The sequence below is a fragment of the Sinocyclocheilus anshuiensis genome, unplaced genomic scaffold, assembly GCF_001515605.1.
Source record: "Sinocyclocheilus anshuiensis isolate Anshui unplaced genomic scaffold, SAMN03320099.WGS_v1.1 scaffold235, whole genome shotgun sequence".
In the NCBI taxonomy this organism is placed as follows: Eukaryota; Metazoa; Chordata; class Actinopteri; order Cypriniformes; family Cyprinidae; genus Sinocyclocheilus; species Sinocyclocheilus anshuiensis.
In genome coordinates, this window is record NW_015552562.1 from 994385 (window position 1) to 1004448 (window position 10064).

Here is a 10064-nt window from a genome sequence, read left to right on the forward strand (position 1 = left end):
CACATGCTGTTTATGCAGGAGCGTAGGACCCTTTAAATGTTCTCTCTCGGCTTTTTCCTCCTGAACTTATGGAGAGATGCTGTCAAGCCGCTTGCTGCATGATTTTTAGGGATGCTGTCTTATTATTTATTAAAAATGAACCATCTACCACTTGCACACTATTCTATTTCTATTCTATCTACTTTTTCTTTTTATTAAAGATTGACCCTCTAAACACTTGCACTCTATTCTATTTCTATTCGATCTACTTTTCTTTTTATTAAAGATTGACCCTCTAACACTTGCACTCTATTCTATTTCTATTCTATCTACTTTTCATTTTATTAAAAAAAACCTGACCCTCTAACAGCGGCAGGTCCAGCACTCTATTCTATTTCAATTATATCTACTTGTTTTCTTTTATTTATTGTATATAAAAAAAGCTTGACCCTCTAACACTTGCACTCTCTATTCTATTTCTATTCCATCTACTTTTCTTTTTATTTATTAAAAATTGACCCTCTAACACTTGCACTCTATTTCTATTCTATCTACTTTTCTTTTTATTAAAAAACTTGACCCTCTAACACAGGCACTCGATTCTATTTCTATTATATCTACTTGTTTTCTTTCATTTATTGTATATAAAAAAGCTTGACCCTCTAACACTTGCACTCTATTCTATTTCTATTCAATCTACTTGTTTTCTTTTATTTATTATACAAATTTGACCCTCTAACACTTGCACTCTATTTCTATTCTATCTACTTTTCTTTTTATTAAAAAAAAACTTGACCCTCTAACACAGGCACTCGATTCTATTTCTATTATATCTACTTGTTTTCTTTCATTTATTGTATATAAAAAAGCTTGACCCTCTAACACTTGCACTCGATTCTATTTCTATTCAATCTACTTGTTTTCTTTTATTTATTATACAAATTCGACCCTCTAACACTTGCACTCTGTTCTATTTCTGTTGCTGTCTATAGCGGAGCAGAGAAAGCTGGCCGAGGACACGTGAGCTTCCAGCTCAGAGTGCAGTTACACGCTTGACCTGACAGCCGTGACGAACCTTTGTATTTCATAATGTCTGGTCTGGTCATGTGACCACAGGGCCCATGTGCCCTCATGAAATGAACTGAATGAATTACATAATGAGCTCACGAAAGAGGGCCAGTGTTTATTCAGATAGCGGCTATTGATTTGTTTTGTTTTTGATATATATGTTAATATAAGAATGAATGATTTTGATTTCTGGCAACTAGGGATTAAATTACACATCGAAAGCATAAAGGCAATGCGGAGTTTGCGACGTTGAAATATCTGCTACTTCAGGGTAAATTTAAGTGAGAAAACAATCAGCCAACTCCGCAATATGACGACATTCACCATAAACAAGGTTGCAGCAAAACTCAGCAAACAGCAAAATTTAAGATTTCATTCACCATATCACAGCACTGACTGTCAACAGAAATAAGTAAATAAATAAAAGAAATAAATCCGTTGCCACGAGCAAGGTTAAGATGCAAGGCCTCAAAATCAGACAGGGGCCCTCTGCCATTTAAGCGCTTAAGCAGGTTTAACAGTCTGGACAAAGTCTCAGGATACATTACTGTAATATTTCTATCATTCAGTAATGCTTTTACCTACCTATAGTTTCAAAGGAAGAGTGAGACTGTACACATATAAACTGTACACATTTTCAGATTTTTTACTTGGTATAAGTGTCTGCATTACATTAAACATATCTTGGTCAAAGGGAACACTTTATAATAATTTTCATGAATCAATAATTCAACCTTTATATAAAGCTTAACAAATCAGTAGTTCATATTTCAATGCACAATAATGATTTGTTAAGCACTATATAATATAATATTATGTTGCTTGCTAAATTTATTATAAAGTGTTACTGGTCAACTTACATGCAAAATATCAAACATCTAATACATTTGGCTCTAATAAACAATACAGATTCAAACATTATTTTTTTTTTTTGGGGGGGGGGGGGCAATATTCAAATTGAATTGAATATATATAATATACACAAGCATAATACATTAGCAGTGAACATATAAAATTTTTTGACAACGCTGAAAAAAAGACAGAAAAATAAAACTACCATTTAATCTTGTAAGGCATTTATATGTACACAATGTCCAAAATAGTGTTTTTAAAATACATTTTTTGTTTTAGTATTATTGTTTAGTTACATTGCAATTGCTATGTGTATTAAAAGCAAATGTTGCATTTAAAACAGATGTTTTTATTGATATGCCTTTGAAAAAAAAAAAAAAAGTGTATTTCCAAGAATAGCTAAGGAACAGGCAGACTATAATTTGCAATGATTGACATTAATATAATGTTGAATATAAGGAAACCTCTGACATGTATCTTGCAGTGGCTATTTCTAACATTGCCAGCACACGTCACACACTATAATATATAGGATAACGAGTACCACCATAGACATTCTACTCAGGATAATGATTCAAGATCATGGACCTTAAAAACAGGAATGTAGCCAGCTTGGGAGCAGGTTTTTTTATATAACGACTGTACAATTTATCCTTAGTAAATCAGGAAAACTATATTATTGTGTGTTATTCACTGATGTATCCAGCAGGCTGCTGTTCTTTGATAACTATAACATTTGGAGTGAATAATTACATTTTGGGAGCAGCTTTGAATCGCATGTTATTTGAAATCAGAATTTTAAAATGTTAGTGGAAACAAGATGGATTATTATAACAATATATCACTTGCTTCTATTTACTGACAAATAATCAATCATCTATATGTACTTATCGTATATATTCTTGCACTGAAATTGCTTTTAGTGCTTGGTTACATTCCTGTGACATCCAGCAGTGTCTTGGTGGATGCGCCTACCTTTGAAATTAGGTCTGATTCTTGCATCATAACCGGACACTTTTCCCATAAGCTTGTCCAGGAATTCTGACGGAGGCATTGGGGTGGCAGCTTTCCGAGCTGCTGCTTGTTGGGACGCTGCCAAGCTGTGGATTGGGACAAAGACAGGTGCATTAAAGAACAGAGGAGGACAACCGTTATGCATTATGAGATTTTTTTTTTTTTTAATTATTACATTCTCTGCCCTGCGGCAAACGGATATCTCTGACTCAAGTCACTTTTTAATTTCAAGCTGACGTTATATTATATTATATGCTCATCATCATACCTTAACTGTTCCCTGCTGGTGGAATGACCTGCCCAACTCAATCCAAGCAGCCGCGTCTTTAGCCATCTTCAAGAAACAGCTAAAGACACATTGTCACCTTGGAATTATAAGGTTCTGTTTGACATTTTTGTCAAAATTAAATTATTCACATTCTTATTCTGTGACAATTTATTTACATAGTATGATTTTTTTAAGTTGTGTACATTTTGGGATTTTTTATTTAGAAAACAAAACGTTTACATTTACATTTAGTCATTTAGCTGACGCTTTTGTCCAAAGCGACTTACAAATGAGGACAATGGAAGCAATCAAAACTAACAAAAGAGCAATGATATGCAAGTGCTATAACAAGTCTCAGTTAGCTCAATGCAGTACACGTAGTAATTTAAAAAAAATGATATAATAAATAAAAAGAAAAGAGAATAGTAAAAGAATAGGGCAAGCTAGTGTTAGATGCCTTTTTTGCTTTTGTTAATAATAAATAAAAAGAAAACAAAAAGAATACAAAAAGATTAGAAAAACTAGTGTTACTTTTTTTTTTTGAAAGAAAACAAGCAGTAAATGAATAGAGTGCAAGTCTAAAAGGGACAATTTTTTTAAAGAATAGAATTAGTCTAAAAGGGACGAGTTTTTTTAAAGAATAGAATTAGAATATTATATAATTTTCAAATTAATTCATTGAAAACAGCACTCAAATCCAATCTAGTGACATCATGAAAACTCACTCAAAAATAGATTCAAAATAGATTTAGATTAAAAATATATATGGAATCCAAAAACTTTGAAGCTCTAAATCTCAAAACTGCTCAGAATGCAGATAGAACCTTGTAATTCTAAGGTGGTGACATCTCTTCCATTTACACTTGACCCTCTAACACCTGCACTCTCTATTCTATTTCCATTCTATCTACTTTTCTTTTTATTTATTGAAAAACTTGACCCTCTAACACTTGCACTCTCTATTCTATTTCTATTCTATCTACTTTTTATTTATTAAAAAATGTACCCTCTAACACTTGCACTCTATTCTACACAGGGACACGCAGCAGCACACAAACATTTTTAAAAATGAAAAATTACATTCCGCCATGTAAATAGCAAACCCACCATGGCGCGAGCGCAACTGGCATTTAAAGGGGATGGGAGATGAGACTCTGATTGGTTTATTGCACGTTATGCCCAAAACACACCCATCACTCATTAAAAGAATAGGGACAACCCGTTTAGACCATGCGCCGGTCGCACCGACCGTTTTCCCATCGTTAAACTAGCAAAAGTGGATTCGGACATGCCCTGAGTGCACCTACGCCGTGCACTTTAGACCATGCGCTTAGATTGTTAAAATAGGGCCCTTGCACTCTATTCTATTTATATTCTATCTACTTTTTTAATAACAAAAAAAACTTGACCCTCAAACACCGGCACACTATTCTATTTCTATTATATCTACTTGTTTTCTTTTATTTATTGTATATAAAAAAGATTGCCCCTCTAACACTTGCACTCTATTCTATTTCTATTCTATCTACTTTTATTTTTATACAAAAAACTTGACCCTCTAACACTGGCTGGCCCGGCACTCTATTCCATTTATATTATATCCACTTGTTTTCTTTTATTTATTGTATATAAAAAAGATTGCCCCTCTAACACTTGCACTCTCTATTCTATTTCTATTCTATCTACTTTTCTTTTTATGTATTAAAAATTGACCCTCTAACACTTGCACTCTATTTCTATTCTAGCTACTTTTATTTTTATTAAAAAACTTGACCCTCTAACACAGGCACTCAATTCTATTTCTATTATATCTACTTGTTTTCTTTTATTTATTGTATATAAAAAAGCTTGACCTCTAACACTTGCACTCTATTCTATGTCTATTATATCTACTTGTTTTACTCTATTTCTATTCTATCTACTTTTCTTTTTATTAAAAAACTTGACCCTCTAGAGGCACTTGATTCTATTTCTATTCAATCTACTTGTTTTCTTTTATTTATTATACAAATTCGACCCTCTAACACTTGCACTCTATTCTATTTCTATTATATCTACTTGTTTTCTTTTATTCATTATACAAATTCGACCCTCTAACACTTGCACTCTATTTCTATTCTATCTACTTTTCTTTTTATTAAAAAACTTGACCCTCTAGAGGCACTTGATTCTATTTCTATTCAATCTACTTGTTTTCTTTTATTTATTATACAAATTCGACCCTCTAACACTTGCACTCTATTCTATTTCTGTTCTATCTACTTTTCTTTTTATTTATTAAAAAACTCAACCCTCTAACACTTGCACTCTCTATTCTATTTCTGTTCTATCTACTTGTTTTCTTTATTATAAAAAATGACCCTCTAACACTTGCACTCTATCTACTTTGTTTTCTTTTACTTATTATATATTTAAAAACCTTGACCCTCTAACACTTGCACTCTCTATTTCATTTCTGTTCTATCTATTTGTTTTATTTTATTTTCACTAGCCACGCACAAACTTTATTTTCTCAGAAATACAAATTTGTACATACATGTTGCTTACATATTATTGTTGCCCAGCTTGTGCTGATTACGATGTAATCTTAAAAATAAAGTTTTTAAGAAACTGAAATAAGCACAAATGTCAGGGTATGTCAAAACTTCTCCAGGGCCCCAAAACCCCCTCATACCCCAGAGGGTTAAAAATTGACCTTCTAACACTAGCACTCTCTATTCAATTTATTTTCTTTCTACTTGTTTTCTTTTTATATATTATATAAAATAATAATAACTTGACCCTCAAACACTAGCTCCATTCTATTTCTATTCTATCTACTTTTCATTCTTTTTATTTAATAAAAAAAAACTTGCAACGTGTACTGCATTAGACTAACTGGGACTTGTCACAGCGCTTACATATTATTGCTCTTTTGTTGGTTTGATTGCTTCTATTGTCCTCATTTGTAAGTCACTTTGGATAAATGCATCTGCTACATGATTAAATGTAAATGTAATGTAAATATATGCTGTCATTTTCAATACTAACGAATTGATTAAAAAAATTAGCTTTGGATTTAAAGTTCACTCACTCTGGTGCAAAGAAGAAGCCATGAAAGAGCTATGTGAACATGGAAATTAATTTAAGACCTCATCATACAAGAGTATCTGTGTCTTCATTAGCATTGGAAGCTGTTGGAACTTAATTAGTGATAATAGGGTGCATGTCTGTTGCTTTGACACCTCAGTGTAACCTGAGTTCACACTAAATGTCAGGTCACTAACCGGCCTGTGAATCACATGATAACATATCCCACAGACTTTTTAGCCTATGAGCACTTTTAGTGCAGATTAGTTGCATTTTTAAGTACTTTCATAGGGCTCTTTATCTGCCCTACATGATGGACTTTAATATGTATCGACTTGTTCAGGTCCTCCCGCACACGGCTGAAGACGCACAGGAACAATGGACATTTTTTTGTAATCTACAGCATCAGTGTGTCTGACAAAAATGGAGGATAATAATAATAAAATAGCCTGTGGTATATTGATTTCATCTAAGTCCTTGAGACATGGTCCTCTTCTTGCCAATTTCATGGGTCTTTCTTTGTGGGGAATTGCTCTATTTTCTTAACCAGCCACTGAATCCCGTCTAACTGTTTTAGCAGCATATCCATTATTCTTTCATAGCCATTGACTTTCTGCGTCACCAGCTATCCTTTGTTTTTGAAGTAACCAATAGTCAGGCTTTTTCTGTTCTTGTACATCATTATTCTTTCTGCTCATTAACATTTACTGGTGCCGGGTAACTATTAAATTGGAGAAGTGTTTGGCATTTAAATGCGGATACATCATAGGAAAAACCTCTCTGGAAAGTGCTGCTCCACATCTCTCTTTTAGAGGTACAAATGTGTGATTTGTCCTTACAACACCTAAACAATAAACACATTAATCAAAAAGTGGCAATAAAGCAGTGCCATTTTAGTATCAATGAGATACTATTACAGTTCTTATTATTTTTAAATAGATGTTTTTATATATTTTTTGCTTTCATGATATTTCAAGGTAAATGTTCAGTAATGTTTTGTGTTTTTGTCATTTTTATTAGTTTTTGTGTTTAAAATGTCCATTTAGTTCTTATTAATTTATTTTTTACTTATTTTAGTACATTGAGTTGAACAAAGAAAACGAGAAATGTTGCCTTGTCAACTAGCTGCAATGAAGCAAATGAATGATCTTTAAATTATTATTTTTTTATTTCAAGTAACAATTTTTTATGGTTTTAGTTTTAGTTAACTATAATAACCCTGCAATAAAAATCCAACAGCTCAACTCTGTTGATACAGGTGTAGAAAAGAAATATGTAAAAAGATTTTACATTGTAACAAAATAATTATATTTCAAATGAATGTTTTTTTTTTAAACATTCCATTTATCAAAAAATCCTGGAAAAAAATATATCATGGTTTCCACAAAAAAGAAAAAAAAGAAAAAAAGGCAGCAGCACAACTGTTTTCAATGTTAATAATAATAATAAATATAGCTGCAAGCAGCGATTACCGGGGTTCAATCACTTTAAGGCCTTCATGGCTTCTATGCTGTCAGAGGTCTCAGCTAACGTGAAATATGTGGCTGACACCAGAACACATCCATGATGGAGAATATGATGACACACACAGAGTAATGAAAAGGTTGAACTATATTACTTAACACACACTCTATTACTTAGTATTACTCTAATAATACTAATACTAATACTGTATTACTCTACAGACTAAGCATGCTCACACACAGACAGACACACATTATGTTGTAGATATAGATATTTGAAATAACTTGCATGTTATAAAATGCTTACTGGAAAAGTCCTGTTTATAATATCTTTTCAGGTTTTGTCAATTGTCAAAACTGATATGTCTGTATAAATGAAGAGGTAAACTTTGACTAAATGTGATTTTAAATATAATAATAATGATTTTAAACTATCTGAATGTCACTACCTAAGTTAAACCTGAGAAAAGACCTATATAAGTGATAGAATAAGCCAATGAGTGATCCTTTGCTGCCATCTAGTGGTTGCATTTGCACTTTCAGGGTAACAGCATGGACATGTAGTGTTTTTAACCTTCATAACTATTACAGTGTCAGTTTCTGTCCTATCTCCATAAAATTTTGCATGATTGTTTAGAGTCATATAATGCAAGTTCTTTTAGGATTCAAAGGCTTTTGGGTACACTATATCAAGACCACATTTTTAAATGACCCTGTTATAGCTGTCCAAATGCAAATGTTCAAACATTTTTTGATAATTATTGACCTAGAGAGTCCAGAGAATTGTACTGCACTGATTTTATTGATTTTGTGTTCAAAACCTAGGAATAGTTCACAAAAGTAGATTTTTCAAATAATCTCAAATATTTAAAGAACAATTTGTTTGACAGCAGTGGTCCTAGAGGCAAAGTTGTTCAGAATGAGGAGATCTTTCAGATGATATGAAGATCTAGTGTTTGTGTGAATATATGAACTTTTTTTTTTTGCAATTTTGAGGTCATTTATTATAGAAATATTGTTTTTGAGGCCCTTTTAACTGTTATAGCGCCACCAATGGTCTGATCACCATGAAACTTTGCATGCTTATTAAAAGTCACCTGACACCTGTTTTCACCAAGTTTCGTAAAGTTTTGAGTTTTCGTTTAGGTTTTATAGGCTTTTGGGTATATTTGGCCATGCCCCTTTTCTAAATGACCCTGTTATAGCTAACCAAAGGACAAAATTAATTTTTTTGATAATTATTGATCTGGAGAGTCCAGAGAATTGCGCTGCAGTAATTTGATCGAGATTGAGTGAAAAAACCTAGGACTAGTTCGCAAAAGTAGGTTTTTAACATAATTGAGAATATTTAATGAACGATTTGATTGACAGCAGTGGTTCTTGAGGCAAAGTTGTGCAATATGAGGAGATCTATCAAATGATATGCATATTGTGTGGATGTGTGAAACACCACGTGATTACAGAGGTATAAAACTCGTTAGCGCCAACTAGTGGCCGATTTCTTTCAAAATTCTTACAGACTTTTAGGGCCATGGGTCGAACATGCCCACCGAGTTTCGTTCCGATCAGCCTCTGTTAACCTTGTCTAATAGGTGCTTAATATTCATTGTTTTTTGAGATACACAAATGTCCCCAAATGTCCTTGACCAAAGATTGAACTCATACACAATTTGGTGAACGATTCTGGGGCCCCTTTGCGACGGGGAGTCGAAATGTCAACTTTTTTTGATAATTATTCATAATCACTGTCCAGAGAATATTTCTGCACTGGTTTGGTACCAATTCGGGCGAAAAACCTAGGACCAGTTCGCAAAAGTAGGTTTTTCACAAAAAAGCACCCCCGATTAGGATGATTGGGGCGAGTCTTTGGATCTGAGAAGTAGTAGTAGTAGTAGTAGTAATATCTTTATTTGTCCCTTCACAGGGCAATTTATACAGCATCAAACCTCACAAAAGGACAAATTTTATAAGACATCATGACAAAAACTGCTAGAATAAAACACTACAACAAGTACAACCACGACAACAAAGAAGAAGGCCAGACTACGATCTGACCAAGTTTCAGCTCTCTAGGCCTTACGGTTTAATAATAATAATACAAATCCTAACAATTAAAATAGGGCAGGGTTCCTCAATTAGTTTTTGCCGAGGGCTGAATTCTGCCAACAATACCAAGCCAAGGGCCACTGAAAATGCGATAAACGCCATTTTATAAAAAATGTAGTTTCCGCTAAAATCGGTATTGTATCTGGTCGGTATTGAAAAGTCCATTTTTAGTTTTACGCAAAATGCGATATCCGCCGAGTTATTCTGTCATGTTTTCTCCCTTTCTTTCCAAACCGCGACAAATG

At 33.1% G+C, this 10064-nt stretch overlaps 1 protein-coding gene across 1 annotated transcript in view; it reads right to left on the minus strand.

Moving 5' to 3' along the window:
• Positions 1 to 10064, minus strand: part of glra1 (glycine receptor, alpha 1) — a 60533-nt gene that overhangs the window by 42703 nt on the left and 7766 nt on the right. The window contains exon 2 of the mRNA XM_016455460.1: positions 2875 to 2999. Within this exon, the coding sequence (XP_016310946.1) occupies positions 2875 to 2999 (125 nt within the window). The remainder of the gene's footprint in view (positions 1 to 2874; positions 3000 to 10064) is intronic.